The sequence below is a fragment of the Poecile atricapillus genome, chromosome 5, assembly GCF_030490865.1.
Source record: "Poecile atricapillus isolate bPoeAtr1 chromosome 5, bPoeAtr1.hap1, whole genome shotgun sequence".
NCBI classification, from domain to species: domain Eukaryota; kingdom Metazoa; phylum Chordata; class Aves; order Passeriformes; family Paridae; genus Poecile; species Poecile atricapillus.
Window position 1 is genome coordinate 11,040,705 of NC_081253.1, and position 26,625 is coordinate 11,067,329.

At 42.7% G+C, this 26,625-nt stretch overlaps 1 protein-coding gene across 1 annotated transcript in view; it reads left to right on the top strand.

Annotated features, from left to right (window-relative positions):
- Positions 1–26,625, top strand: part of SEMA5B (semaphorin 5B) — a 266,477-nt gene that overhangs the window by 232,021 nt on the left and 7,831 nt on the right. Inside the window, exons 16-23 of the mRNA XM_058840177.1 lie at positions 1,839–1,982; positions 3,464–3,611; positions 4,765–4,990; positions 5,634–5,852; positions 7,730–7,900; positions 8,777–8,926; positions 9,831–9,875; positions 13,032–13,237. Coding sequence (XP_058696160.1) covers positions 1,839–1,982; positions 3,464–3,611; positions 4,765–4,990; positions 5,634–5,852; positions 7,730–7,900; positions 8,777–8,926; positions 9,831–9,875; positions 13,032–13,237 — 1,309 coding nt within the window. The remainder of the gene's footprint in view (positions 1–1,838; positions 1,983–3,463; positions 3,612–4,764; positions 4,991–5,633; positions 5,853–7,729; positions 7,901–8,776; positions 8,927–9,830; positions 9,876–13,031; positions 13,238–26,625) is intronic.

Below are 26,625 nucleotides of genomic sequence, written 5' to 3' on the forward strand. Positions count from 1 at the left end.
TCTTAAGGCATACGAAAACAGCATGGTTTGAAAAATAGGGACATCTGGTCATCCTACATCCGCTTCAGCCCTCAAATTTCCTTTAATTGACTTCATATGGCATTGAGATTTCTTTCTGCAAAGAGGGAGTAGGATGTTTAAAGATGAGTTCTATTAAAAAGCTGGAGCTCTGAAAGTGGAAGGTGTATTTATTTCTGTTAAAAATCCTGAAACAAATAGATGTTGAGAATTGTTGGGGTTTTCAGGATTTCTTCAGTAGAAATTACTTGCCCTTTTTGCAGCTGTAAGAGCAACCTTCCATTTGATTTTTTTTCTTTTCATTATTTTACATATAATCATTCTTTGGGGTTAAAGAGTGGAGAGGTGGTAGGTGTTTTAAAACATAGCAGAATAATATGGAATAGTAGGATTTTTATGAGTGGATTTCTTGTTCTTTGACTTTGGGGTGGGAGAGGGGAAGGGAGAGAGGGAGAGGGATGAGAGAACAACAAGAGAAGGGAGGTAAGATCTATCAGGATTCTGAAATAAAGCTGCCAAGAACAGGCAAGAGTTGATAAAAAATACAAAAACTGTGAAGGGCAATGTGGGTTTTAACTTTCATCCTCTGCCCTGATTGGTGCTATGCCAGAAAATATTTCTTGCCAGCAGTGTTATTAGTTCAGTAAATGCTTTGAAAATTAACATCTGTTTTCCAGCTTAGCTTTCAAGAGTCAGAGAGCACCTGAGTTGGTTTTTTGACTAGACTTTTTAGAAAGGTTTTTCTTTATAAAAAAACACACCCCAGAAAAGATATTTTTTGGCTTAAGGCACTGAAGTGTCAAGATTAGGCAGTTTTATAAGACAGAGCATTACCACTGGCTCCATATGAAATGAAACCTGCAGCACAGAATAGATGAGATATGGTTCCTCCTCTCCTGCTTCAAGGTCCAGTGCTGCCAAATCAGAGGAAGGTGAGCTTTAATAGATGCAAGATTTTAAAGATGAAAATGTTGGCTTCTGTGTAAGCACATGTTTGAGGCACCTGCACGTGCTCAGCCTCTCACAGGAGCTTTGCCAATGTCTCCAGCGCTGAGGTGTGAACTAGGAGGTTTTACATCACACTGGCTTCAGGCTGTGTTACCACTGTTCAGCAGAGATGTGATCACTCATTAAACCATGAAACTCGATCCTGCCTCGGAGCTCTTAATTGCCTCAGGTTTCTACAGATTTAAGGTCACACTACAGTGACGTCTGCAGGCAGCCATGAAAGCTAGAAGCAATTATTGTTATTTGTAATGAAATTTGAGATTTCCACTTAATAGGATTCAATGCTGAAGGCTTTAGGAAAACACAAAATATTATGAGGTTTGTGATAAAAATATGGGAGCTGGCAATGATGTTGCTGTAAAAGATTTAAAGCATCAGTACCTACTGAATTAGCAGAGGGTAGGTTTTTTACATCCTTCACCACAACTGGCGTTCATGATCCTCAAAACCTGAGCTCTTTGTACAGAAGAGTTCAGGACACAGAACTTTGGGATCAGCCATTGTGTCAGAAGAGCAGGGTTATTATAAGTGGGGAGGATGATGAGGAAATAATCAATGAAAATTACACTAACTACACTATTGCCCAGTAAAATCCTAGGAGACATTTTCAGAATCATTCAGCATTGGCTTAGTTGTCTTCCTTGCAATTCTTAAGAGACTTCAAAGGGAGGAAAGTTAGGCCACTGCTAAGCACTTTTGAAACTGCCTTTTAAAAAACCCCCTGATACAAAGTCTGGTTGAAATGGAAAATCAATTCTCCCATGAGTTCAACACTTCTCCCATACTCTGTTCTCTCTCACCCTTTTTGCTAGAAATGGCGCTTGGACGCCGTGGTCTTCCTGGGCCCCATGCAGCACCTCCTGTGGGATCGGCTTCCAGGTCCGGCAGCGATCCTGCAGCAATCCCGCTCCACGGTACGGGGGCAGAGTCTGTGTTGGACAGAGCAGGGAGGAAAGGTAAGGGTTGTCCATGGTGGTGTGTGTTCATTTCTGTGGCTGTAGTGTTGGCAGCTGGAAGTGGTGGCTGGGAAGGCAGATTGAGGCTGGTGGGCTCAATGCAGAGTGGAAGCAGCCCCAGAGCCTGGGAGGGATGCGGCTGTTTATGTGCATGGATACTCTCTTTCAGTGAGCCTGTGAACATCATCAGACACTTCAGAGCTGCCCTCATTCCCAAGCAAGACCCTTCAGACCTTTGCAAGTACTCCCGTCCCACACAGAGGGCTGACCTCCTCCCTGAAGGGAGAAACTGCCCCTGCTGTTGGCACTGTAGAGTTTATAGACACAGGCTCTCCATTCTGGTCTGTCCCTGCAGGGGCAGCTGAGTATGTGCAGCTTTCACTGCCAGTTGCACCATTCCAAAGTCTCCATTCCTTGTGCTGATGCTCCAAAAGCAGTTCAAGGCAAAACACACCTTAACTCACAGATTCAAGCTTGAGTTTTTGCAGGGCATGGTATGAGAAAAACATCTTTTTTTCCTCTCTAAACTATGAAAAATTCACACAAAATTGCTAAAACCCAGTACCTTCTGAGCCTACAGAGCCAACTGCACTATAACACTCCTTCAAGCTTGGCTCCTTATGAAATACATGCTTCAAGGCATCCCAACTTCTTTCCAGGCCTGACATTTCATTAAAGGCCACCTCTGCTTGGCAATAGGCTGTTGCTTGTCCCTTGAGTGGTCACTAAGACGTATGTCTCTGCATTTCTCAGAATAAAAAGAGCAATTCATTTAACTTCCATGTTTCAAGATATTTTAATGTTTGGTTTGATTTGTGTCCATTCACAATGGTCCTTTTTGGATTTAAAGATTACCTCTGAGTCAGTTGCATTTCTGTCTGATTAAATTTGAGAACAATATTGTTTAAAAACCTGAACAAAATTACAGTTACTTTTGACACAAAACATGAAATAGCATTCACTTAGGGCCTGCTTTTAGATGCACATAGGATCCAGTTGCAAACTCTAGCTTGTTAGGGTCAAGGCAGCAGTAAAAGCCAGATTTTGTGAAGAGAAGATTGTCAGGTGTTTAGCATCTGCCACTTGTGACAGATCACTCTCACCATTCAGCCCATTCAGAATATTTACTATCCACTCTCTCTTTGTGACATTTCGGCTTCAGTTTGTGGGCTCTTTTGTGGACTCGGTGTTTGTGGAAAAGTTTTGAGAAGAGCACTTAAGAAAACTTATCTCGACCATTTACTCTAACCATCTTGCCCTCACCGAGCTCAGCCTGATTAACCACTCCCATTTGGTATAAAGGCTACATTTCTCTCCATGGGCAGGAATATTGCTAATCTGACATTGTGTCAGCCTCTGCTGGCTCTCTGTGCATGCATCAGTTGCAGCCAAATGCACTGTGCAGTCTTGCGTCTCACACCGTTTCGTCCCTCGGATGTGCTGACATGGAGTTTTTTGAGCAATGCACTCTCTTTTTTCAGATTCTGTAATGAAAACAGTCCGTGTCCATTACCGATTTTTTGGTCTTCGTGGGGACCTTGGAATAAATGTAGCGTGAATTGTGGTGGAGGGATTCATTCAAGACAGAGGTCCTGTGAAAATGGAAACACATGTCCAGGCTGTGCTGTGGTATGTATTATTTACTGATACTGCATGAGGGGTACCTATTGACAGTAGCATCAAGGAATGGGGAATTCAGCTTCTGTCTCCATTGTGGTTTTATTTCTCAAGCAAGAAGAAAGTGCTGTCCTCCGTTTTTGCTGCAGAGGATGCTGAAATGAACTTGGAAACAGAGGGGACAGATTTAGGGTAGATTTAGGGTAGCAGACTGGTGTACAGAGAAATGTATTGCACTGTCATACCTGAGTAAACAACAGGTCCAACACCCCATTTGCTCTCTTTACTTTCTCTTTTCTGTTCCGGCAGCTGTTTCATGCAACTGTCTTAATTGGTTTTGTGGGGTTTCATTTCAGTGTGAGCAGACTTGGTCTGGAACCTCCCATTTCTTCACAAGCTGTTTGGCATTTACACTAGAATCATGAAGTCCTGAAGCATTACATTTCTTCCCCTCTGCCAGAAAGGAGTTGTTTATTTAGTTATTTTAAATCATGAACACAAATGTTTTGTCATTGGAATTCCTCCCATTAGTGATGAGAATTGCAAAACCCTCAAATCCCCCCATTCCCAGCCAGCCAGAATGTTATCTGTGTTCAATGGCTGCTCTAGACCAAGGATGACAAATGGTTCATAACCTTCATTAGAGAGTTTGAAAAGCCAAACAAACAAAAATAGTTGTAAAAAGATCTACTCTAAACCCATATTAAAAATAAAATTATAAACTTTCAAGGAATAAACCTTACTGATATTTTGTCCTCTCAAGGCTCCTCTAGGCTGACCTGAAAACAGCATCTTAGGGTCAGAGCAGAAAACTTGTTTGCTGTTATTACTATCTATTGCCTGAATTATTTTCCTGCCCATAATGAACCAAGATGTTGAAGCCCCACAGGACTTTGAGTCAGCAAAGAAACACAAACCTAAGGGAGACATAAAAATATCAAGCACAGTTTGCCCTTGAGGTCCACCTATGCACCACCACTGCCTCCACACTCACATTTTTTGCCGTGCCCAGCAATGACTTGTTCCTGTGAGATCAGATAAGGTGGATGGGGATTGTTTGAGATCCAGAGAGGACACCCTTATTTTCTGAAGTACAAATAAGCCTCTGCCAGTTAGGCTGCTGCTGATTAATAAGTAAGGATGGAGTGGTTTTCCTTCTTGCCAGGAATATAAGACCTGCAACCCGGAGAGCTGCCCAGAGGTGCGCAGGAACACACCTTGGACCCCGTGGATGCCTGTGAACATCACCCAGAGCGGTGCCCGCCAGGAGCAGCGCTTCCGCTACACGTGCCGGGCCCAGCTGCCAGACCCCCACGAGCTGCAGTTTGGGAGGAAGAAAACTGAGAGTCGGTTCTGCCCCAACGATGGCTCCGCAGTGTGTGACACTGACTGTACGTCCTGCCAGCTCTGAGGGACCATGGGGCAGGCCTAGGTGTGGTGGTGCAAGGGGGATGCTCTTGGAACAAGAGGCCCTTGACTGTGTCTTCAGTAGTGTCAACATGTACGACTGGTGTCACTGCAGAGTGGCAGGGATGGGGAGAGCCCTGTGACACATATATAGAGTCATGAGTTCTTAGCTTATGGCAGTGGATAGATTTGTTCTTGCTCCTGCTAGGCTGCTCCAAAGACAACAGGCGAGTAATGAGGGTGTAAAGAAGAGCTGTTCTAAGGACAGTGTGTCTTTTCTTTTTCCCTGGAGCTCTCCTTGTGCACTGTCTCTCAGGTTGTTCCATGCAGAACTGCTGTGATGCAAGGCAGCATCTTGAGGGCACAGCCTGGACTGCCACAATTTGCTGCCCAGGGAGGTCATTTATCAAGGTTACCAGCAGACTCAGTTTGTATGGGTACAAATTTATTTTTCTGTCTAGCTTAGCTATAGCTCTGGGGATAAAAAACTCTTGCCAAGGGCTTTCAACAGGAACTATTCTACAGGGCACATAGATCCTGATTTTATTCATGAGCTGAACCCCTTTTTAAAAGCCCAACAAATTATTAGCTTGTGATCTTATGGTGTCTTGTTTGTTTTCCTTGAAGCTCTTGTTGATGACCTCCTCAAGACTGGTAAGACCTCTGCACGGATTATCAATGGGGGCTGGTCCTTTTGGGGGGCCTGGTCTTCCTGCTCCAGGGACTGTGAGCTGGGCTTTAGGATCAGGAAGAGAACATGCACAAACCCTGAACCTAAAAATGGTGGCTTGCCCTGTGTGGGGTCAGCGACGGAGTACCAAGACTGCAATCCTCACCCCTGCCCAGGTAACCATGATCATCTTCCTGCATAAAATTCAGAAGTGTTTTAATTCAGAGGTGTTTTCCCAAATCTTAATGGTAGAGCAACAACAACAGCAACAACCACAAAATCAGTATTTCTAAGCAGCCTTTGTTTTTTGGTTTTTTTTTTTTAATTTGGGGGATTTTTTATTATGTTTTTTATAGCTATTGTAATGACCCACATATGTTATCTGTAGTGCTGACTTAGGTTTCACCTCGGCTCAGGGGGTAACACAGCCACATCCTCTAGAGGAAGTAATATGGTGGCTTCTAGCAATCCTTTGCTTCAGGAAGGTTTGATGCTCCATCCAGTGGAGGGCATCACGGTGCATCTGCTCCGTGATGAGGAGGCAGGCTTAATAAATGTGGCTTAATACTGTATAGAGATGCTTGATGTGGTGGTTCTTCTTGTGAACACTTGTTTCTTCCCCCTCTCCTGCTTACGTATTGTTCTTGCGATGGGCATCTACTCTTGACATCAGTTACCATTTCCTGCACAGCCAGCAGGGAGTATTCTCGCCTGGTTTCCTGGTTTTCAAGTTTGTCCTCATGTTTATGTTGCACCCCTGGTCCAGAATAGTAGTAATAGACCATTGACTACTGTATTCTCTCTCATTTATCTTTCTCCTTGCTCTGTAATAACTGGCTAAAGTAAATTTAAGTGATCTTACACAAATTTCCTTGCCTCTTTGCAGTTCCAGCAATTATCTACCTCTGGCAATACAGTGTGTGGGCTATACTTGAAAATGCTCTATTATAGTAGTACTATTATGATTCCAAAACTCAGTACAAAGATAAAATTCAAATGCAGATATGATCAGAATGTGCAGCAAGAGCATAGCAGGAGTGTCAAATATTGCACTCTATGGCCTATAAAAAGGAAATAACTCTAGCACTATAAAGGCAGCTATTAGTACTATTTTGGAAGCTCTCAGTGGCTTTTCACTAATGTCTGTGCCCTTTTTCTGTGCTGTTTTCTTCCCTCAGACACTCTGATGTTTTACAATCTGTTCTGAGTGCATGATTACTATTTCTCTGTGTCTCCCTCCTTCCCTGCCTCACTCAATGTGTATACACAAATCCTGGGTTTATTTTGCTCTAAGTCATCAGGTTATTATCTTTTGAATTAATGGCATGTGGACCTGCAAACCAGGCAGTTTAAGGGGTGGGGGGGGGATTCAGGGATCTTAAGTCCCTCCCTAGTTTTATTATTAACCTCTTACAGGGTTATGCTTTAGATCATAGAGTGGTTTTGGTTGGAAGGGACCTTTAAAGGTCACCTAGCCCAATGTCCCTGAAATGAGCAGGGTCAATAAATAAAGTCTCTGAGTTTCTGTTTCCTGAACACTGGAAGTAGAGGACTTGGGCCTTCCACAGAAAGGTGCCATGTAAGCTCCGCTTCGGTGCTACAGCACTTTTTTCCCAAGTAAATCTGCTGTTGCTATGAAGTTTCAGGAAACAACATAGTAATTGTTGTAGTAGTACTAGTAATAATAATAATAATAGCAATAATAATAGCAGCAATGCTGTTTTATAAAAAGTAAAGGAATAGAATGGAGTAGAATATTTCAGTGAATATTAATGATTGCAACAAAGAATAGTTTCTGGTTTTGGCACTTTTTGATGCAGTCTTCTTCTGCATAGATTTCATTCTGCATCCATAGAGTGTAGTAGATTTGTACCCTCTCTTGATGTGAAGTTCTTGTTGTCAGGCCCAAATGTCCTGGGGTGCAGGAAACTGCTTGCTAGTGTGAGCAGGGTGGATGTGCAAGGTGAGACACTGGGGCTCTCCAGCTTTGTCACAGTGAGAGGAGTAACCAATGGCCTCCACCTGTCTGTGCTTGCTTTTCAATGTCCTCCAGTGAAAGGCTCGTGGTCTTGCTGGACTCCCTGGTCTCACTGCTCAGCCACCTGTGGGGGTGGGCACTATCAGCGCACGCGGACCTGCACCAACCCGGCTCCGTCCAGCGGGGAGGACATCTGCATCGGGCTGCACACCGAGGAGGCCCTCTGCAACACACACCCCTGCCAAGGTAGCCGCTTCTCATCCCCGCTCCAGCTGGCTTCCATGCTGCTGGGAGCAAGGCGCAGCTGCAAAATGTTTAAAAGACAAATCAGAAACACCACCAGTTAAAAGTTTTTTGGTCATTTATTCAATGTCTGTTGAGCCAAGGGATAAAGAGACATCCCAGTGTTAACTGCAGTGCAGAGTTCTTTCTCTTTGCCTGTTCACTGGCTCTTGCTCTGGCATTCTGGTGCTGGTCAAGCAAAATTTTGCTAATGGTTGATCCCTTTCAAGTAACTGAAAAAACAGGAGCTCGATTCTTCAATGTGGAAGTTGACCTGACAAACAAAAGGAATCATGAGGCAGCAAAGTGTACAGTTGCTGAAGGGACAGTCCTTCTTTTTGTTTACAGAAAACAGATCAGCATGTGCTACAACTCAGAGGATAGGGTTTAGATCTGTGCTGGTTTTGAACTGCCTTTGTTTATTTCTGATCCAGTGCAGGCTGACTCCTGCCCTTAGGAACCTCAGCAAAACTCTGTGCATGCTCTGATTTGTGCTGGCTGCTTGAGGTATCCCTGGGAGGCCAGATCAAAAGCTTGGAGGTCCTGGTGCAACCAGGTTAACCAGAGAGCTGATATAGGAGCTTTTAAGACAATTTTGTTCTGTGCAGTGTCCACCAAGGGTTGGTTTACTCCATATTAAGAGAACTACAACCTGACAAGCAGGATATAATGCTTGAACTGAGAAAATGAAATCTACTAAGGGACCCATGGAATAGATGTGTGAGAGAGGCCTAGGCCAGGATCTAGGATCCTTCAGCATAGGAGAAGTCTGTTATCTACAAAGCAGCCTTTTCCTTCTTGGTAATGCCCTGTGTGTGTTTTCCTGACCCTGGATTTCAGGTGGCTGGTCAGAGTGGTCAGAGTGGAGCCTGTGCAATGAAGAGGGCATCCAGTACCGCAGCCGCTACTGCGAGGTGCACAGCCCGGACTCTTCCCAGTGCGTCGGAAACAGCACTCAGTACCAGGATTGCCTGTACAATGAAATTCCTGGTATGTACTGTGTCATCCAGGAGGACAGGGTGGGCCAGTTCAGGAGAGCAGCTTCTGCCTGGACTGTCAAACTAGGCTGAGATTTTCTCTATTATAAATTGGGCTTGGATGCTTCTAGAAAAACAAGGAAATTGACAAACATTATAAATTCCCTTGTGGCAAGCACAGGGTAAATGGCTTTCCCTTAAGCAGCTTAGCATTTCTTTTAAACAGAATTACCTTGATCCGTAACAAATAACTAGTATTGCTTCACCTGAATTACAGCTTTTAAACTTGTATAGCTTGTCTTAGGCTGGGTTATAACAATTGTCTCTGTTCTCGGTATGCATATGGGCAACAGAAGGTTGTTGATTTCAGGTATCCAAACGGCATCCCAAAAGAGCAAAGAATTAAGGTGAGGCAGATGCAGAAAACTGGGGTGTGAAGGTGAGAGATTAATCCGGGGTCTAACAGAGCAGCACTGTTGATGGACAGATGGTCATCAGCATATTCCACCCTGTGGAATTTCTGGAAATTGAATCTCTCAGGCAAATATCTGATATGGGTATAGACTGAACAATGCCTTTCCACATGCTCTTTTTTGGATTACAGTGCACTGACTTAAAAATCTGAGATCTCTAGGCAATGGTATTCTTTTTCATGGTTTTCTCAGCTACCATATTTTTCCTAAATGGAAGAAGCTAAAGAGTGATCAGGTATCAGTACTGGAATTATAAGATCTTTGGAGAGGTTTCATTGCATGTGTTTCAAACCATGAGCTTATAATTCAATTTAGAGAGATTCTCAGCTTGCTGCAGAACATATGAGCACCTTCTTGTGTCTGGAGCACAGAGGGTTTAATTACTTGAAGAAGTCAAGGGATGGCAGAATGACAGCTTTCTCCAATCTTCTTTTCTTTGTTTAGTGATCCTTCCAGCCTCCAGCATTGATGAGAGCACGAACTGTGGAGGTAGGTTACCACTAACTATATATCTTATTTTTATCTTAACCTGACTTCTTTTCTCCCTGTGTAGTATCAAGCAAGCCATTAATCTATACAGCTCATATCCCACTGATAGCCTTAATTCCACTGGAGTCTTGCTGTCTGAGTCAGACTAGAGGGATGTATCGCATGTCCACTTGTCAGTTCCAAGACTTTTATTTATTTGGACGTTTGGATTGGCCACTGAGGGTCATTAATTACCAGAGAGCAATTGCTTGTGTCTCTCTACCTCCAGGGTAAATGGTTCAGGTGGAAGAAAGGGTTATTCCCCATTGACCACTGTAAGCCTCCAGCTGTTTGGAGACAGGTGTTTTTAAATAACCTATAAAGATTTCAGTGAAAAGGGTCTCTTAGACAGATCCTTTGCTGATACAGGATGAGATTAAAGGTTTATGCTTGTCCTCCAAGCACTTCCTTTCATTCAAGTTCTCCTCTCTCACAGAAACTGTGTCTCCTTTCTGCATGTAACTTGGAAAGATCCAGTCATTAGTGTCACTTTTCCACTGCCCTGGGAACCTCTATGATAAAAATGCAGACTGAAGAAAATGGCAGGTTCCTTTAACGTTTTAAAATGCTAGTTTCACACTAATGGCCATGCCAATTCCTGCTAGCGTCACATCCCTGATTTCCTGAAATCTAGATGATCTTCAGGCTGCCAAAATCTCTTCTCCCTGTAGAGATCATGGCAAAAACAGGCATGCCACCTGTGGCATGGAAATGTGGCTTCTCAGTTTGCAACTGAGGGCAATCAATGGAATTAAGATTTCAGTCCCTGCAATGTAACATTTGGCTTCCTGCGTCACTCCTCCCTCAGAGGCGTGCAATGGTTCTGCTTTGATTCCAGAACCCCTTGCTATAGCTTGCACTCTGCTGTTATGCACTGTACCCACATTTTCTTCTTTTTCCACCACCACTATTATTTTCTGTTGCTATCTACATTTTGCCATAGCTAATATTATTTATTAATGTAGTGTTCTACAATATTTGGCAAAGAAGCCAATCAATAGAAATTCTGTTGATGCATCTCAGAAAATCTATATTTTCAAAGTGATGAACCAGAAAGCTTCCCCCCAGGGACTCACATGCTGCAAACAAAATAATATTATTTTTTCCCCCCTAAGATACAGCCAAAATTCATTTGAAAAATCAGATGAGTGTTTCAAAGATGAGAGTGAAATAGAAGATAGCTTTATGTTGTGACTTGCAAATGTGGCAGTGAAATGAAACATTCACTGCAATATAAGCAAAGCTGGGCAGGAGGAGAATGTGGCAGCATGTCATGTGGCTTTACTAAACACAGTTGCATATTCTATGTTTTAGGTTTCATGAGTGACGCAAAACAGGCAAAGGCTTTTAGAAAGGAAATTTATTTTTGAAAAAGTCTTGTGACATTTAGTAGGAAAATATAATATTTCTGCTGGGTTTTTTGGACCATCATCCAAAACAATAGAAAATGGTAATCTTGCAATGGAATTTAATAATGTGGTTTGAAAAATAAATGTAGTTCATCAGTCTAATAAATTCTATATGTTCTATACTGTAATTATTATTGAAGTGCACTACTTTGCTGTAGAACTCTATTGGTTTTGTTCTTTTTTAAATCAGGAGGATATTTTTTAACTAAAGATTAGATGAGAGCCATTGACTAATGGGCAGAATCTGCTATTTGAAAAGCATATCACTTAAAATGTAAGATGGCACCAAAAAACTGCACACCGTGATCAGACTAAAAATGAGCTTCATTTAAAGCCACTCTCTGAGTAGCCCCATTTCTCTGCACACAGGCAAGTCAACACAGCAGTCTGTCCAAATGAATTGGCTTTTTAAGTATTATGGGAAATTTACCGCTGCAGTCGCCACTGAGGCAACGTGACTGACCCCTGGGACAGCTGCCCTGGGGCCAGCAGTCAGGGGGTCCCCTCAGGCTCTAGGGCCTCTGTCATTCCTGTTTGAAAGATGACAGAGCAAAGGCAGAGGAAAGGCAAAAGCATTTGGAGCCAAATAGCTGATTCTTTCCTGTATAGTCCCCCCTGCACATAGCAAAATACAATAGAGTCATAAAGTTTTGCCCATCCCATAATGCCTCTGGTTGCTTTGATAACCTTGTGGCTCTAACAGTCGCACTGTTGGTTCTGTTGTCAGTGGAGATCTGGTGGTGGACTCAGTGAGGTGAGGGAGGAATGAGGAGCACAGTTTGATTTTGTCTTTCCTCACCAGTCAGAGCTGTGAGTTAGGTACTTCCCGGTGTGTGTGCCCAGTGAGCCCAGCTACAGCTCCTTCCAGAGGTCATTGCTGGCCTTGAAGGGTGCTGTTGCAATCCCACATGGAGAGTTCTCTGCAGGAGGTTTTTATAGTCCAAGAGCTTTTCTGTCTGAAGTATTTGCACTGTAGCTACTCCGCCGGCACCTGCCTGCAAATGATTTCCTATCTCTGCAATTTGCAGAGAAAGCCAACAAAGAAGTGTTTTTCAAGCACTGCCACCCTTTCCTTTGTCCACTTTATCTTTCCCCTTCTCCAGAGGACTCCTATTTCACTGTTAGCAGTACAAATACACCTCAGAGGTAGTGCAGACATGACCAAGGCTATGCCATCCCATGAATAAGCAAGAATGCTGAGCACACTTGGATTACAAGGAGGATGAATGTGTATCTCCCCCACCCCACACACAGTCCCATAGGCATTTTGGGCAGCTGACAAAAAGGGCTTTTCCCTCCCTTCCTTCCCCTTCAGAGAAACACTGAGCATTTTTATCCCCTTATTTCCATGACACGCACATGCTTTGGAATCCATTAATGTGCATTGTTTGTATGGCTCATTTCTTTAGCTGTCAGCTTAACATAATGTTTAGTTTCAATATCAATAGAGGGGAGAGAGGAGAGACAGGGAGGGAGCTTGGAGAAAACAATGCATGAACCTGTTAAACTGCACAAGGCAGAGCTGCAGTGGGGAGACCGATTTGCAGGGAGATTATGTCAGTTTATGTTAGAACGTAAGACTCTGGCTTCAACAGCTTATTAATGTTGATCCCGAGATGTCACTGCTCTGATTTGCACCTGTGGTCTTGTCAGGGGAGGGAAAAGGGCTGTTCCTTAAAAATAGCATCTCTTGTCATTTCCCTTGCAGGTTTTAGTCTCATCCATCTGATTGCCACTGGGGTCTCCTGTTTCTTCGGCTCCAGCCTGTTAACATTTGTGATTTACGTGTACTGCCAGCGCTGCCAGAGGCAGTCCCAGGAGTCCACTGTTATCCACCCAACCACTCCCAACCATCTCCATTACAAGGGCAACACAACCCCCAAGAATGAGAAGTACACCCCTATGGAGTTCAAGGTAGGGTACTTGAGGAGAAATACCACAAACAGCTTGATACTGCCTAAATAAATTCTGTATTCATGTCATGGCTGGAACTGGGTAGGTCTGTGTTTCTGTGCCCAGCTGATGGCATTATACATGGGGTTGAAAGGGCATTTAGCTGTGCTGTCACAAAGGGGTTAAAAAGCCTCATTACTGCAGTGGGATTTTGTTCTGTTTCACAGTCCTGATGAATGCCAGTCTGGCAAGTACATACCAAGATACTCCAGCCCATTCTGACTATTGAATGTATACAAATTGTCCTCTAAAAAAATCAGTAAGAGCTCAGTTCAGTGCATTGTTAGTGCGTGGTAAGAGGAAATGGAGGGGAGGAAGAATAAAAATGGAAACTTCATTGCACAAATAGCTGGGAAAATGTGCATTGGTAGGATGAGATTTTGGAAATTCTTTGGTAACTGCCAAATTGGAGTGAATGAGAAAGCAGAGAAGCAGAGAGGGTTCTGCCCCCCTCTATCAGTACTGGACAGAACTTACCCCAGGCAGCTGTGTAGAATTCAGTGACGGTAGCTGAGTAGGGAGCTGAAACCTTAGGAGATGAGTGCTGAAGTGGCGTGTGTTGTTGGCATGTCGCTTGTTAAAGTGAGCCTTGCCCGTTATCAGAGCAGACAGGACCCAGGGTGCTGCAGACAATACCCTGGGACAGCAGCACTTCGCTGGATTTGAGCATCAGTCTCCTGGTGAAGCGTGGGATCAGAGTAGAGAGCAGTGGCATGGGTGGAGGGGCTTCATGTCACCAGAGGAGGAACAGCCTGCCTAGGGTCACTTGAACAGTGTGGAGCATTATTTGGGACATGAACACAAGCCAGAAGGAAGCCTTGCAGCTGCTTGTCCCTTCGTACAGCTACGTGCTGTTGACATTTTGATTGTCTGCCTCTGCTGGTCTGGCCCAGATTCTCACTGAGACCCAACAATAAGATCAGTGGTGGGAGCGCTGCCACAGCCTAAACTCCTTGGATGTTGAGGACTCTTTCTATGTAGGAACTGCGTAACGCTGGGCCCAGGACGACTCCTGATACATGGCTATGATTTGCAGTGTGAATGCACATCAGAAATAAGAGCTTGTATCAAATAATTTGAGAAGGGTCAGTGTTGTTTTGCTGTTCTAATGGAAAACAGTTTGAGCTCGAAAATAACTGACCAGTGCAGTAATAAGAAAGTGGTGGAATCCTTGTTGGGCATTGCAGCCTCTCAGAGGATCCTGCTGCCTCTAAATGCAGTCTCAAAAACACATTTGCTAGCAAGCTTAAGGCTACAGTTGCATGCAGTTTAATAAGAGTTCAGCATCATAATGCAAGTCAGCATAGATTTGTGGAAAGTAAATCATGTCAAGCAAATTGGATTCCTCTTTTAAATTAAATAAATATTGATCTAAATAGGAGGAAAGCAGCAGACATATCAGGATTTTCAGAGACTTTTAACAAAGTTTCATGGGATGTATTATTCTACACACTCTGCATATACAGGTTCAGTAATAAATTATTAAGACAGGTAAGGAACGGGGACTTGGTCTTGGAAGCATCAAGCTTCCAAGTAATCCTTTCAGTTATGGCAGCTGCTGTGGCAAAGTCAATAGGAATACCTAGATTAAAAAGACTTGCAGGAATAAAGAAATGAGCAAGAGTATTCCCTTGTTTCTTATATAGCAAACAGTAAAGAAAAGAGACAAATTTATTTTTGTGGCCAAAAGCAGGTAGGTAGAGGGTCGGATTCGTGTTAATATTTTCTTCATGATTTATACTGTCCTATCGTGTTATCAGATAATGTTAAAATAGGCAGAATGGTTAAAATTTAGAAGGATGAGGTTGTTCACAGAACAATCTTGATCAATTCGGTAAATGGGTTATGAAATGCACTATGTCTATGTCAAGTGGTACAGTGAAGTAGAAGTAATAACAAAGCTAAGCAAAGTTTAAAATAGCAGCAGATTAGTTAATGTAGTGTCAGGAGGGAGTTGACCTCTTTGATAGATCCATCTCTGAATACTTGATCTAGTGTATAGTAACAGTGAGCAGCTGTTAGAGTCTTCTTTCGAGGGACATAAAGAGCTTAGGCATTAGATCAAGTTTTGAAAAGTCTGGTTTATTTAAAGGAAGGCATTAGCTAACTGAGACTGTATGACTTACGTTGTGGGGAGAAGGGACTTGGACACAAGGAGAGATAGACCAGATGGGGCTTATTTACAGAATGTCAGGAAGTGAAAGAGTTCAAGTGCATAAATCTGCAGTCATTGGACACACCAAAGCTAAATGTTTAGGAGCAAGGGGCTACTTGCTGAGAAGAACTCAAAGTCATACACTTCAGAGTGGTGAATGAGGCAAAGAGATTTACAGAAAGGGTAAAATCTATTTGTCAAGTGAAGCCTCCTTTGCTCCATTCCGGTTGAGTATTTCCTTCTGCGCACCTTCTCTCTTGCCCCTCCTTTCCTAAGCTCTTGGCTGAAAATTTTTCATTTCATACTACAAATCTGCCACTCCTCAGTGTTCCCTTGAAGCATATAGCATTAATGAAGTAAAAGGAAAGTCTCTGTGTGCTGTGTGCTGTGTAATTACTTATGGAACTTGTTATTAGCCAGGTTTATATTTAGGAATAACTGACAGATTTTTTTAATGGTCAGGAGGGAGTTTTTCATGCCTTCAAAGAGCATGTCTGGTTTTATTGTGATGCCACACAGTGATGGAAATGATGGAGAAGCTAAAATTCACCTTCCTGAAAGGAGGGTTGGACTGAGCTTGGATATGGGCATAACTGAACTGAAAATGTGTATGTGTGAAAGAAAGTGGAAACACCTGATACTCCAGATTCTAAACCAAAATAGGTGTCTATTCAGCAGATACTAAGAAAACTACCCTCAGCTATTTTTAATGAAACCAAAAGAATAATTGTATGTTTGTATGTGAGTGTGTGTCTGTGTGAAAGGGTTAATAAATCCAGGATTAAGGAAATAGAGGGTGTATAAACTACTTTTCAGTAACAGAAAATGGTAATACACAGTGACATGGTAGTAGCAGAAGGCTGGCCATATGCACAAGTCTATTATTTTCCATTCTTTGATAATAATAAGCCTTCTGCAACCATCTTTAGTTTGTTTTCATCTTGAAATATCTCTGCTCTACAACCAGCAGGTGAACACTGTAGAAAGTTTGGCAGTGTTACATTGAAATGTACAGCACTGAATGCAAACTCATAAATCAAGGTAAATTTTAAATGAAGGCAGATTTTAATGAAGGAAGTGCTAGCTGATATGAGCCTTGTTGGCCATTTCAGCACAGCAGTGCAGTAATGCAGATCAGATGTAAATACCATACCTAATGGTGACCTATTGATCACATAGCTGATGCTAACTTGCATAGGCAGTGTTTTGCAGAAGCATGTTTTATTTTTGTTGGCTCCTTTTCCCTTCCTGTTCTGCTTTCTCAATAACAATGTGAGGTTTATTATTAGCTATTTTAGCCATGATGTCTTGAAAGATTTCATGCATATGCATTTACCAGCAACACGTTGATTTTGATTTGGTATTCACAGATCGTAGGGGAGAGACCTTTTGGGTCACCTAATAAGCAGTTCATGTTTCATTAATTGGTTGAAGTTCAAACAACACTCTGACAATATTGAAGACTGTGCAGAACAAAAGCATAATTAAATAAAAATTATCTGCTCTTCACGTTTTGGCATGACGGGTTACAGAACCACCTACAACCTTCCCAGTACTGCCACGCCGATTAGATAATAACTGACTATCAAAGCAGCAAGGAGATCCTCTTTTTAACATCTTGCTTCAGCTGCTCCGTGCCTTGTGTGAGTTACCAGAGCTGTGCTGATGGAAAGCCAGATGATCCTGCAGTAGAAGCAGGAGGATGTAGGGTCAAGATTGAGCCCTTGTGAATTAGGATCTTTTGGAACAGCCACACATGGAGAAAGGGTTTGGACTGAACTTCTTCCTATTGCTAAATCCTCTGCCAATAAAGAGAGCCAACATTTTATTCTACGTGGGATTTGGACAAAGGCATCTGCATATTGGTCCAAATCCAAAATCCAACGGCCTTTGGATCAGGCCAGATGGGATCAGTGAGAAATGTAAGTTTGCAGGATGGTTTTGATGATGATGCTGCAGATTTTCTTTGCAATTGTGCTGGACAGACCTCCCTCTGTCCTTCCTTCCTTCAACACAGCTTTAGTCATGAGTCATGCAGTAAAACTCTCAGTACTGATGCCTCAAATAAGCTGAGGAAGCACCTGAGCATTGCATCTTCTCTGGCATCAGCACTACTCTTATAGGAACTAAGGGCCAAACACTGAAACAAAACAGTCATTTATGTCAAGGATTAAATTTATTGTGGGAAAAGATGAGGTGAGAACTGAGTGAGATTTCAGGATATGGCAATGAAAGAGGGAAACTAAGTGTTTGATGTATCGCCTGCTATCTGAATTTTCTAGGACAATAGAACAATACACATTAACTTCAGTAGAACTGTGAGTCCTGCACTTGCCTAAAATTATACAGCAAATGTAGATGCAGTTACCAGAAAATGGGGGGAATAATCAGTAGATTACTTGGACTCTGTATAAATTAGAAGCAGCAATGAATATTTTCTAATGAAGTGAGAACAATGCTGTTGGGAAACAAATGACAGAGTGCAGAGCAGACACCCCCTGCGAAGGACTCTGGGCCCTGTGATCCACACTTCATTACTAATCCCAAATAATTCATGGCAATAAAATACTAACATGGAGAGCTGAGACACAGAAACCAATTCTGTCTTTACAAGATGAATCCTTCTGAATTAAACAGCAAGCTGGGTGCTTGCTTTCAACCTTGCAAAAAATAGCAAAAAGATTAGTTCAGTTGGTTTGAGCGTGGTGCTAATAATGCCAAGGTTGTTCTGTATGGGCCATTCTCTTGAGAGATGGACTGGATTATCCTTGTGGGTCCCTTCCAGTTCAAAATATTCTGTGATTTTATTCTGTGAAAAAGAAATAGAGCTTGGGGTATAGGAAAGTGAATCTCTGTATGGATTTTAAATGTCTCTCTCTTGGTGATGGTCATTTTCATTGCTGCTGAAAATCACACCTTTTTTTTATAGAGAGGAGGCAGCCAGGGGTTTAAGTTAAAGCTATTTCAACTGCTGTCAAATGCCCTAGAGGAATGTTTGTCAAAGTCAGCCTTGGTCTCTGAGGATGTTTGCTTCTACATAGAAAACTTTGTGTTTCAGTGTCCTGCCACTTAATTTGATGTGTTGCTGCTTCAACTAAAATTGGCTAACCCATTTATTTTTGGTGATCACAGCACATACATTGATAGCAATGTGATACAAGCTTTTTTCTTTTCCCACTGACCCTTTCACTGTGCATCGTTCAAGCCCAAGGAAGTGGCTGTAAAGTTCACATATAAAGCAGTAGTTGATGATACCCAACATTATCAAGAAGTTATCAACAGTCTCCCTAAAGTATTTGCTTTAGCTGCATGGTGTTAGCTGATGTAATCAGCTGGGGAAAAGAAAGCCATATATATATATGTATATATAGTAAATCAGATTGAAATATAAGTTCTGTTCCCAGTGAATTTCATGTTTAACAAAGGCTATTTCCCTTGAACAAAGTGGCATTTAAGAACATTAAGTGCTTGAATGGTAGAGTACGTATTTTTAGTACTTACCATGAGTATAGTATTATTTGAAATAGAATAGTAGGGGCAGGGGGTTGAATTGGCAAAGAAGCATTGTGCCCTTTCTTGTATGATCCTGCAGTTGCAAATATCACTTCAGGGGACTCTTGATTTGCATAATGCCTACTATGAAGGGAAAGCAAGAGAGCTTACTGATGGGGAAAAAAGGATTAAGTGGTGTGTCTCAGTCAAAATCTGTTAGTGTCTTTTCTCCCTTTATATCACTGGCTCGAGTCAAATTGAGCAGTCAAGCATGCCTGGAGGTGTGGCTGTCCTGGGATGATTGTGCCCAGAGAGGGATGTGCCCCTCCTGGCACTGTCCCCACCCCGTGGCAGCAGGGGCTCAGCGGGTTGCTGTGTGTGAGTCACAGATAGGCACTCGCATAGATAAAGTATTTAAGAGTAGGGGAGACTGCCAATTCAGATCTGAGTGTTACCTTGCTCCTGCTCCCTCTGGGATACTAAGCAGCTGCTCACAGCAGTCCCCCGATGGGAATTGAGGCTCTTCTCCATCTGCTTTTCATGCAAACCCTTGCTGCTTCACAGGGCTGTTGTTGCTCCCTGTAGGGTGGGAATCCTCACTGTTCCCTTTTCCCTACCATTTTTAAGAGTCTGACTTTTGGGATGACTTTATGTTTTTAAGCACATTCGAAGTTTTGACACTGTAGGTAGATGCTTCATAGTAATCCTGTCGTGTTTTTCTCTTTATCGACTCAGCCTTCTCTGCTCCCTCTTTATAACCAGGCATACCTCCTCCACAGCCAGGTTAGGGATATGGTCCATGCTCTGCCTTCTCACAGGCTAGATCATCATGGATGCTCACATGAGCTTTTCTTTGCAGTTGTATTACTGCAGCTGTGATAATCTGTTTGTAGGCCGACAAGTTTTGGTTTGTTGTTAATTAGATCAATGAGTGTAGCTGGAAAATCTGGCACGTTTTTGAACATGTGAGCTGCTGTTACAGAACTGAAGACAGACAGATGTGTTCTCAAGCTTATCTGATTTTTCCAGCTACACTAAGTGATCTAATGACTGATACCTTTTTCTTGCAATTTTCCCCTTTCCTAATTTCTCTGAGGTTGACATGTACATGCCTGCACCCACCTAGCTGTGCTGGAAGAATAATTAATTGAAGAACTACAGGAATGGGCATAACAAAATATCACTGGACTTGCTGCTGCTTACTTACATGACTTCCCTCTACTGGTCAGAGGAGGAATATTTCAAATATACCCTTTCCTCATTTGCTAGAAGTTAATGGTTCTCCCTTGGTCCAGGTGCTTGGGGTGATTCTCTCCTCTTTGTCGCCTTGAAGCTCTGGCTAGAAGTGTTATGTATATTAGCTGAACCAGAAAATCCCTAGTGCCACCAAGATGTGCAGGAGGAATTAGTTATGTGTTTGCAGAAGACTTTAAAGGGAGCCATGAAAGAGGCAGGGAGACAGAGAAAAGGGAGAGGGTAGTATTAGACAAACAATAAATACAGGAAACCTTTGTGCTACATTTGGAGATGAGCTGCCTTGCTATTCTTCTTGAACAGTTCCACTTGCACTTAATGGATTCTTAAGTAGAGTTATAAAGAAATTGAGTTACATGTGTAAAAAATAAAGATAGCTGTGTCAGTATTCAGGACTAGAGCTCAGTTTCCAGAGTGTTTGGCAGCTCTGAGTGAGGACAGATGAAACTCCTGAGGTTTTTTTTTTTCTGGACCATGATCGTCCAGTCCTGAAGAGTCATTGAGAGCTCAGGACTGCTCAGGATGCACTGGCTGCTGCCACAGCATGGGCTACACAGGCTGAGGCAACACTACAACCACAGCCACTTTCCCTGGTGCATCATTTGTGTATACATGAGAGGTTTGGCATAGGGACGGCAGGAGTAACTCTGCCTGCACTCCCATACAGCTGGGAGAATCCTCATTAAATCAGCTCTAATGTTGTCCTGAGATTTGGCACAAAGCATGTGAATAAAGGAAAGAAGTGAAACTCTGTGGATGAAGGAATCTAGATGGACTATATCCCAGAGTCTCTGAGAACCAGCTAATGAACAATTCCAATTACCTTTATAAATATCATGGACCTTAGGCAAACCCCCAGTGCCATGAATTGCGAAGGTAATACAAAAGTGTTAGTGAGAAAGCAGGCCAATTCCTGCCCAGCTAATTGAGACACTATTAAGTTACAGAAGTCCAATGCACTAAAGTCACACGAGTAGCTCCAGTGAGTCTGTGTGGGAAATGTCAGTTGGATTTGGGGATAAGACAAAACATCTGTGAGCATACAGGCCCACAGTCGCTAGAGAACGCCTGGACCTTCCCCATTCAACCAAGCACATCAATGGGGTGTTAAATCCCATTCCGCCTGTAAAATTTGGCAGTCAGGGCCATACTAGAGAGTGAAACCAGGAGAAACAAATGACTCGACTGTGCTTTCAGTTACAGCAATGGAAACTCATTGAAATAAATCTGTGTCAGTATTAATATGCAGGAAGATCTGAATTAATATTTGAGAGGCAACATATCACATACCGTGATGAAATGAAAGGTGGTTCAGCTGAGCTGACAGCTGAGCCAAGACCTAATGCTGAGCAGGGAGAAATCAAACATAATCATTTTTTGCGCTGAGTTTGAGCTGCAGAGCCTCAGCTGGTTAAAAATGTAGCTTCACCCGTCCATACATCTAAAGAAAAGAGGGTGGTATTGGTGTCTTAAATAATCTTGTGATGTGTAAATAGAAATTGGCTTGGACAGGAAGGCTGCTGTAGAGATTGAAACCTGGCTAATGGACTGTGAACATCGGGCAATTGTTGATGGGAACAAACAGGGCTATGGGGAGGAGTTGTTTGGGGCACTGCAAGCAGTAATGCAAGGTTTGGCTTTATTTAATATCTTCATTAACGAGCTTGGAGAGAGTGCAGTCAGTGTATTAATTAAATGAGCAGAAGATATTAAACTGGGAGGTGTGTCAAAAAAACAGCCACTGGTATAAAACTAATGGAAAATGACCTGAGGAGGTTACAAATGTAGAGAGGAAATAACAAGGTGAAAACAACATGGGGAGAAAAAGCAATGCTGAGGAAAATAATAAAAAAGCAGCCATTTAGAGGGTGGAAGAATTTGGAAAGCAGTAAGACTATAAGAGACTGAATGGAGTTAGCAGATGGCAAATTTGGCCCAGTTTTTATTTTTATTTTTATTTTTACTACTTCTTTTTTCACCACTGCAGTTACACCTTTGCAATTGTCAATCTAAATGCAGCACTGTGGGCTGGCACCAGGCTGCATGACTTGTGCTGGTAATTCATCAGAACAAGCAGCTCTGAGGCCAAGCAAAACCTCAAGGCTGCTTGCTCCAGTATGAGTGCAGCGAGGCAGTGGGAGCTGCCCCCCAGCCAGCCCCAGACTAGTTGCCATCAGCTGAAGCACAACAGAGCCCAGTGCTCCAAACCATCATCTGCAGCCAGAGTGACTGTTAATGTCAGGGGCCATGGTTATGCCTCTGGTGAATTTGAGTACTGGAGCATGTGCAGGGTTGGGTGCTGTTGCTGAGGTGCTGAGCCTCTCTAGTAACACTCAAGCGTGCGTGGAGCATCCAGGAAGGGCATTCACCAAGGCACAGGAGTGCAGTGAGGAGACAGTTTGCACCTTCCCACACAGCTGAGATCATGTCTGCTATATCCTGTGCACCAGCTATATTGGGAAGCAGTTGGGGCAGCCTTGAATTCCTCTTTTGTGTCTGGACACCACGTCATGAATGTTGCCTCCACCAAATCATAGGCAAGCTGAGGCTAAATTGCAAGCTTTAGGCTAGACACCTGCACTTGCCAGTGGGCAGATTTCCATGACCTCCTCAAACTTCAGCTTCCAGTTGAGAAAAATACTTCAGTTTGCCTCACTGCTGCATGCAGTTTGTTTTGCCATCCTACTCATGTGCTTGAAGTCAGAGATGTGCCAAAGCATCCTTCTGACAATGGTCCTTTATGTTGCCAGCTCTGAAGGGTTTTATAACTTTACAATGGCAGTAATATAACTTCACTCCTTCCTAAGTGCAAGGATAAAATAGCTATTTTCAAACAGCTATAGATAACTTCAGCTATTCATTTTCTGATAATTGGATGTTAGTTCTATTGTCAACCTGAGCACATCTACAGATGCTGCCGTCATTTGGGGGTTGTTTAATTTATTTACCAATAGCAGTGAACAAAGAATCTCCAGTCTAAAAATATGGTAAGCTTCCATCCAAAAAGAACATGCAATCATAAGTTTAGTGTCCCAGTGGGATTTTTTTGTATCTCTTTTTGAGATGAATAACCTTCTTATATAGAAAATAGGTTCCTCATCTGTACATCTACACTTCACTGTAAATCCTGCAAACAGCCGTATTGAATTCATCAGGAAAAAACTCAATACATAAACCCTGGCCACTGCTTCCTTTGCTTCATGTAGGCAGAGCTTAAGAGGTGTTATAAAAGCATCATGTGAGATAGTTTGCTTGGCGTAAGACAGTGAGCAAATTTTAAAGAAAAATCAGAAAGAGGAATCATTTGAGTCTTAAAAATCACTCCTAGCTTGGAGTAAATACGTGGGTCTCATAAGGTCTTTCTGGCAACTATCCATCTTTCCAGGGTTATTTGTAATTCTTAGCTCAAGAGGCACAGCAGTGTTGTGGCATCCAGTTGATCAGAAGAAAAGGGAGTATGTGGGTGGGCCAGACGTCATGTATTTTCTTGGTGTCAGTTATTGCCAAAAGAGGTTATTTTAGTTGTACAGTTTATTTTGTTAAAATGTAATTATTATGCTAATTATTCCCAAATTTACTGGTTAATTATAATTCTGAGATCTCTGCCCTGGTATTTCCAGAGATGTACAAGCTTTGGGAAATGTTTCATAATATTAATATTATTTCCACAACCCTGAGTCATTTGGCTAATGTTCCTACAATGCAAAAAGTAACATCCTTTAACGAGAAGGCATGGCTAGCTCCATGAAACAGCTGATCTGCATCAAAAAGGCATTTTGCTCAATCTGATTTCAGTGCAAGAAGCAAATGGCTTAAAAGGAGCACAAAAGAACCTAAATGTTGGATCTTGGTTTCATTACATCATTACACAATTCCCTTATCCCTCTGTTTTCCTGGGGAATGAGGGGGCGTAAAGGCCATCCACTGGTGCTACAGGAGGTCTGTTGGATGCTATTACAAGGAGAGCTGGAAAGGCTGTCTCAGTTCTTTTAGGGAAAATTGTGTCACTGAGTTCAGCAGGAGTGTTGTCCTTGATTTCTGCAGCAAAAGGATGAGGGATGCACATGGGCTTCATTTGGATTTACTAAGAGGAATGGGTTGGCTACAAAGTTGCTGTCTGCTCCCTGGACCTGAATTTAGACCTTCTCCTGTGTTCCCAGTGGATGACCAGCGTTAGCAGTGGTTGGAGTTGTTACCCCTGGTTCCTTCATGCCTGCACTCATCCTGTGGTGAAAGAAAGGGGAAGTTTTTCTCTGTAGTACACTGGGACATTTAACATTACAAACTTCCAAGGTGGAAACTTACACCTGTGCAGCCCTGGCACAAGTAGCACATCTCTGATGAGCCACGGAAAGGTGAACTGCATTGCTTAGCTTCTTCAGAGGTTGAAGTGGTGGTAACTGTAAACACTGAAAAAAATGGTTTGAAGCTGCCCAGGGAAGGTCACCCATTTTTTTTTCTTTTTTACCTTTTTAAAGAGGAAAGTGTCATGGGTGGGAGATAGAAGAATTGAAATTACACCTGCTCACAGAGAAATAGTGGAGAAACTGTGAGGTTGGGGGAAATTGTCCTTGCCCACTGACTTCACTGGGATTGTGGTGCTGCATAGCTGGTGAAGATTAACCTACAAAACTCCTGGGAAACTTGCTGACTCTTCCTCCACAACCCCCAAAATAGAAAGGAATATCTGGAGCTTAGAGAGAATGCTGAGCTCTGAAAAGCTGAGTGCTTTCTACATGAGCAGATTAAGAAAATCTTGCCATCATATGTTACCCTGTGGGAACTACATTATGGTCCTAATTTTAGTATTGGTTGTATGAGTATCAGATGCTAAGTATCATTTTCACTTTAGGTTCTCAAAAATACATGGAATTCCTTTTAATTGGGAGTGGGGAGATGCTCCTCTACTTTTTAAATCAAGTTTTGAAATTTTCATGACTGTAAATTGAAACATTTGATCTGTTTATGTGTGTAAGAAATGTTTACACAGCTTATACTTGCAGCTGTAGAATGAGAGTTGGGAGTAGTACTGGAAGTCCCATACTGTTACGTGTAAAGATGTTTTGATACATCTGGGAGAATGTAAGCAAGTAGGTCAGTGGATAATGACTTAAAGATTTGGAGCAGAGGCAGAATTTGGGGAAGTAGTGGCAAGGTCTTGCTGGAGAAAAAGGAACAAATGGAAAATCTGAATGATGACTTAGGCTAAAAATATCAATGGAGAAAATTGAACAAAGTTAAATGTATGCATATGGTACGATAGAGTCATGTTTAACACGCCCAGCACTCGGCTGTAACTGGGGGAAGCAGGCTGTGAGTGCGTGTGAGTGTTCTGCCTCTGGTGTGAACTCGGGGGCAGAGCCCACACAAGGGAGGGAACTGTGACCCTTCCCCTCAGACACCCCCACTTCTAACTGCAAACACACTTGCATGACTGATCAGGTTGTTCATAGAATTCCATAAATATTGAAATGCTCAGGATTCTGTTGTGCTTGGCATGGACATGCAATTCACCAATAATGAGATTGGACCTGTGGCAGTGGCACTCAGCCTCTTCATCTTCCTTCCTGCTGTGGCCATGGAGTTACAGTGCTGGCAATGGGTATCCTGGACTAGGAACATCCGTAGGAAACAGCAGCCATCAGCCAGTGTGAACACCTGTGGGGCTCACCAGAGAGCAAATCCTCCAAACACTCGGTGATAGTACTTAGTAAAGTGCCTTTTTGCAGGGAATCTCAAACTTTGTTTTTCTCAAGCTGGGTCAGAAGACACGGAAGCGCAGAGCAGTTAATTGGATTTCCCAAGGAAGCATAGCGAGCACTGGAGGACTGAGGCTGGCTTCCTTGTTTCCCAGCCTCCAGCACAAAGCAGCAGACTCTTGGCCACACTACTTTAATATTTCTTTGGGTGACTGGGAGCAGAGCATGACATTTCCTTTTTTACTTTCATATTGAAGGGCACAAATTCTCATTTCTTGAAAATATTTGTCACTTAGAGCATGCCTATACAAATTCTCTCCTTGGTTCCTACAAGTGTTGTGCTGTGGGATCAATTTAGGGACTCCAGGCAGGGGAAGATCGCAGTCATACCAGGGGGAGCTGGGTCTTCTCCAGTTTTCATATGTGAGATGTTTCAGGCAGTGTTAATTTCTGAAAAACTTATTTGGTGGTTCAGCAATTGTGAAATTTCTTTGCCAGGGTAGCTTTGTCACAGGAAAGCTTTTCCTCTTAACATCTTGTATGAAATTGGGAGTTGTAAGCTCCCAGGGTAGCTGTAGCTGTCAGTCTGCTGATTAGAATAAAACATTTTCTTTTCTTCCTCCTCCTCTCCCCCTCCCCATGCCATAAAATGATTTGATTACAAGGAAATAGGGAGATAAATGTACTGCCTGTGGTCTTGTCTTTGAGCCCAGGGTAGCTGATCCTTTCAGCGGTCACAGCTGGGATGT